The sequence below is a fragment of the Elephantulus edwardii genome, unplaced genomic scaffold (assembly GCF_000299155.1).
Source record: "Elephantulus edwardii isolate Elephantulus edwardi_28Jun2011 unplaced genomic scaffold, EleEdw1.0 scaffold00045, whole genome shotgun sequence".
Classification (NCBI taxonomy): Eukaryota; Metazoa; Chordata; class Mammalia; order Macroscelidea; family Macroscelididae; genus Elephantulus; species Elephantulus edwardii.
The window spans coordinates 14062978-14068185 of record NW_006399795.1 but is presented as its reverse complement, the minus strand read 5'-3'; the positions used below and the strand labels follow the sequence as shown (position 1 = coordinate 14068185).

At 57.9% G+C, this 5208-nt stretch overlaps 1 protein-coding gene across 2 annotated transcripts in view; it reads left to right on the top strand.

The window, feature by feature from the left end:
- The window catches only part of PRDM16 (PR domain containing 16), a 509116-nt gene extending 505896 nt beyond the window's left edge, over positions 1–3220 (top strand). The window contains exons 15-17 of one of the 2 annotated variants that reach the window (XM_006885814.1): positions 687–923; positions 1641–1815; positions 3062–3220. In XM_006885814.1, coding sequence (XP_006885876.1) covers positions 687–923; positions 1641–1815; positions 3062–3196 — 547 coding nt within the window. In that variant the 3' untranslated portion in view covers positions 3197–3220. The remainder of the gene's footprint in view (positions 1–686; positions 924–1640; positions 1816–3061) is intronic. The other variant, XM_006885813.1, reaches the window with a different exon arrangement.
- Positions 3221–5208: the final 1988 nt, after the last annotated feature.

Sequence of the window (5208 nt, the reverse complement as noted above, 5' to 3'; positions counted from 1 at the left end):
CCTCTCCCTTCCCCTCCCACCGCATCCCCCTCCACACACACCTGCCAAGGAGCCCTGGAGGCCTCAATGTCTATACTGCACAGAAAGACCACTGGGCAACCTCTCTCCTGTCCTGCCTGTGTCCCCATCCCTGCCTCCTCCCTGTCCTTCATGCTGTCCCCTTCCAACCCTTGCCCTCACTCCTGCCCCTACCCCCTCCTGTTCCTGTCCTATACTATCTCGTCCATGTCCCATCCCTGTCCTGGCCCCTTTCTCTGCCCCCAGCCCTACCCCAACCCTATCCTTGCCCCATCCTTGTCTCTGCCCCCTCATTGTCCCTGTCCCCACCCTTGGCCTTATTCCTACCCCTGCTCCATTCCTGTCCCTTTCCCCACCCCATCACTGTCCCTGTCCATGCTCCATCTGCCCCTACCCCTATCGGTACATGAGCACACAGCATTGTCCCATTGTAGAATTGTCCCCATTCCACAGACGGGCAAACTGAGGCTGAAGGAGCAGATGAGCTGGCCGTAGTACGCACAGCAGTGGGAATGTCTGTGACTACATGTGCAAGCTGTCTTCACGGGGTGGGGAGGTGAGGGGTGCAGCAGAAAAGTAGTCAGGACCAAGCTGCTGACTTTTGGGGTTATCGAAGGAGTGATCTCCTGGACCCCGCCCGTGGCTGACATGCTACCATGTGGTTTCAGACCAGAGATCCAGGACCTGGACGGCCCCCCTCAGGGCCCCAGCTTGGCCGGTGAGAAACCCGAGGATGTGGAGGAAGAGGAGGAAGAGGAGCTGGAGGAGGAGGATGAGGACAGCCTGGCGGGCAAGTCCCAAGATGATGCTGCGTCCCCCACCCCAGAGCCCCAGGGTACCTACGAGGACGAGGAGGACGAGGTGCCACCTGCTCCCCTAGCCGTGGGCTTCGATCATACACGGAGGTGGGTGCTGCCTTCAGCATGCGAGGAGAGGCCTGGGCTGTGCAGTGTGAGGGCACCTCACTTCTCAGCCACGATGTCCCCCATTTCAGCAGGTGATTCCACTATGGGGTGTCCACATGCAGAACAGAGTGAGGCTGGGTCAGGTCCCCCAACAACCCAAGGGGCTGATAGTGGTCAGGGTCAAGTGTGGGTGGGGCAGGCACTTCTGCGCATGCAAATACGGGGTCTTGGACCCACAGTGCACTGCACACCCCATCCACAAGCAGGGCCAGCTGACTCTGTGTCCCACACAGGCAGAAGCCTCCAATAGACGTCCCGCAGGCGGGGGTGGGGTCCACACCTATATCCTGCATAGAGTGTTGACGTCCTCTTCGTAGGCCCACCTGGGTCCCAAGGCCCCTTAGAGAGAGCCCAGGGCCCCAAGAGAGGGAGCTGGCCAGTGCCCCAGGAATAAAACCATCTCCTTCTCCCCACCCTCGAGCCCTGAGCCCCGCCTGCTGCCTGCAACATACGTGCACGTGTCTCACCCCCGTCTGCCAGCCTTCGTGCATCCATGTGGCTTTGTGTCTGAGTGTCCGTGTATCCGTGTGTCCGTCTCTTTGTGCATGTGGCTCGCGGAGCACCGGGCATGCATGCAGGCCTGGAGCCGGCTGGTGGCATCAGAGAGGCGGCGGAGGCCAGCCCCGCTAATCCCGGGTCCCTCGGTCGTTGGCACAGGTGTATTGAGGAGGAAGAAGGCGGTCTGTTAGCTTTGGAACCGATGCCGACTTTTGGGAAGGGGCTGGACCTCCGCAAAGCAGCTGAGGAAGCATTTGAAGTTAAAGATGTGTTTAATGCCACCTTAGACTCTGAGGCTCTAAAACAGACCCTGTACAGGCAGGTTAAGAACCAGGTAGGTACCCGCCAGAGCCCTGTCCTCCCTGCCCTCAGCCTCGCATGCCCTGGCCACAGTGCCTCCCGGTGGACAGGCCAACACTCACCCTCAGTCCCCACTGCACCCCTGCGCTGTCTATCAAATGGGCTAGGGCAGTCTCTGCTCCCCGGTCAGGGGCTGGAGCAGGAGAGGTTCAGAGCAGAAGAGCATGGTGGACCCCCCCCCCCAACAGTGCTCCTTCTGGAAGCACCAGTGAGGGTGTAGCTGTTTTGCTCTCTTCCTCCTATCGGCAGTGGGCAGGAGCAGGACACCTGTGCCGGGTGTCCACCAAGTGGACACCAGCCTGCATACCTGTGCCAGATGTTCCCCTGGCCGGCCCAGGTAAATGGCCTGAAGCTTAAGAGGAGTGGACCTAGTAGGACTGGGATAAAGCTCTTCATTCCTTAGGGTAGATGGCTGCAGGGGGGAAGCAGGGGGGCTCCCCTTGGGCTCCCAGGAGGATGGGCCCACCTGAGTCTCCGCAGAAGCCGTCTGTCTGTCTGTCTGTGTTGTTGCTAATCCTGTCAGTGTTAGCTTTGTGGGGCCACTCCAGCCTTCCCTCCCACAGCCCAGCAGCCTGTGTCCCTCGCACCCTGTGCCACATGATGGAAAGGTGTGTCTAGCCTCAGGCCAGCAAAGCTGTGCTAGAGACACACCCTGTCTCCCAGGCATCCCAGTGGCCCGCAAACACTGTGTTTCCCTCCACAGAGGTGGCTTTGTGGGGTCCTTACAGATAAATCCAGCCCCTTTAAGACCCTCCATCTCCCACTAGGCACCCCTGTGGATGTTCGCAGACCCCAGACCTGCTATTAGGGTGGGCTCACAGGAATGACTGGTGCCCATTCCCTGGGCCCCCAGAACAGGCCTCTGATCCTAAGATTTGCTGATTTGATACCAGAACAGAGACAGTACAGGGAGGCTGCAGAGGTGTTTGCACCCTAAGAGTCCAGGAAGGTGCCCCTGATGCATGGGGACTTTGCGTAGTATTGTCTCAGCATCGCTCTGCAGGAGGCCAGCCCCCAAACTCATCCCCCCTAGCTCCCCAATGAGGGTCTCAGCCTGCCTCTCCTGGGTCACTGGGACGATCAACCTCTGTGACCCCAGGACCACCCCCCAACCCCCAGGCCTGAACTAGTGGGAGGGGTGGGAAGGGCCGGCTGGGGTCCACAGGCCCCATTCTCCCAGCTCACTTGCCTGTCCCATGTGCTGTCTGCCCCCTCCTCAGGCGTATGCAATGATGCTGTCCCTCTCCGAGGACGCCCCTCTCCACACCTCCACCCAGAGCTCGCTGGACGCTTGGCTGAACACGGCGGGCGCCACATCGGAGTCTGGAGCCTTCAACCCCATCAACCACCTCTGAGAGGCCCAGGAAGCGCTGGGGTCCAAATTCTAAGGGAGGTGGCCGAGGGGCCCCCCAACATCCCAACCTAAGTCCCAGCCACTGGCTTCTGGAGGTGGAGGCCATGGCTTCAGGCAGCCACCTGGCCTGGGGCCAGGGAGGCCCCTTGTCACTTGTATCTGGCCACTCCTCAGTGTTGACCCCCACCCACCATGGCTCAGTCCCAAATTTCCAAATGAAAACTTGGAACCCGAGAGCCCCTGAAGCCGTTGTGGTCACACTGTCTCCAAGCACTGTTCTCGAGGGCACTGTCCGGCATCACCCCACGCTCCGCCATGTTTAGGGGACTCGCCACACGGGATGCGCGGAATCCAGTTGGTAAACGGGAGTCCAAGGGCCGCATCTGGGCAGCGCACAGTTTTCTCGAAGAGAGTGGACAAACCTGGGTGTGCTCCAAAGAGGTGGACCCCTCCAGGGATTTTTATAACAAAAACCACGTCTGTGTCCCTTTTGGTCACCACCTCAACTCCAGAGTCTCTTCAAGCATGTGGTTTTCAAAGACGGTATTTTTTAAAAAATGAAGAAAAAAAATGACTTACAAATTGTTTTTTAAGAAGTAATGTCACGTTGCTCGGAGATCTCAGCTCATTTTGACGCCCAAGCCCGCCTCAGGCCAGTGCTGGGTGCATGGGATTCGGGGGTGATCTTTATACTGTAGATAATAGAGACGTTTTCTATCTCTGACCCTATTTGTACAAGCCAAGGGGACCCCAGGGGACCCTGAGGCAGAGCCAAGGGGTGTGGGGCTGACTCCCACCAGAGCTGTCGGAGTGTAGATAAAATAAGGATCCTAGGAGATGGCACACTGGGCACGGGCTGGCCTGAGGCCGAGGCTGGATGACACACCTGCCATTGTATGGCTGTGCCCACAGAGCCCCCTTATGGCCTCTGGAGAAGTTCACAGCCCCCACCCAAGAACCCCCAATTGTCTGGGGATGTCAGGAGCCAGGGGCCCTGGTACCCAGTGCCAAGGTGCAGCCAGCACCCAACTCTTGCATTCCAAGGTCTGCACTCGGCCACCCTGTGCTCATGCACACGGCCACCCTTCAGAAGGGCCTACTGGCCGAGTTCCAGGCCTCCAGCCTACTGCCTCCCCGACCCCAGTCAGATGGACAGCGGGACAGACGGGAGCCGCAGCTGGGCCCTCTCCGTGTGGGGGTGTCCCTGCCACTTCACCAAGCCGCCAAGCGCTCTCGCGTGCCTGCAACTGGGAAGGACTGTGGCTCCCAGGGGTCATGTCTGCTCCCACCAGGCTCTCAGCCACAGGAGGGACGCCCAGACGTGACAACGTGGCACAGGGAGAAGACAGCTCCGTCTTCATGGGGACACGTCTCCTTCTCCACTCGGATGGGCTTTAAATTATTCCCATAGGGGCTAACGTGAAATAATAATGTTTTTTCTGGATGGAATTTCCCTTAATCTGTATATAACTTGTAATTTTTTTTCTAATTCATTTCCTTTCCTATTTTATTTCTTCCTTAACAGTATTTTTTGGCATTAGACATCCTTGTTGTGAAGAAATGATGTTAATATAAGTACCCAGTGAAGGACCAAAACTGTGTAATAAGGTTGTGTGTTGTGTGATCAATAACCAGGGAGTGGGGTGATTGTTGATGTGCCAAATGCCCCCCGTGCCCCCCCGGCGGGTGCTGCCACCCCTACCGTCCCCGCCACAGTTCACAGACAATCACGTGTTCTTGTTCACCTTGCGTTTCAGTTGCATTCACATGGAAGATGATGTTCTATTTATTGCTTTTATTGTTCGGGAGAGGAGAAGGTCACCTGAGTTGCCTGTGAAGAGAGGTCCCATCCTATCTGGGGACTTGTGTCCTCTTGTCTCCAACAAGTGTCCATGTGGCCAGACTCTCCCAAGCCAGACAGCTCTCCCTGTAAGTGGGACATAGCCGATCTGAGGTCACAGGTGTAGAGAAGCTGCCCCGGGCAGCCAGGCTGGGTGTGAGCCCACGTATGGG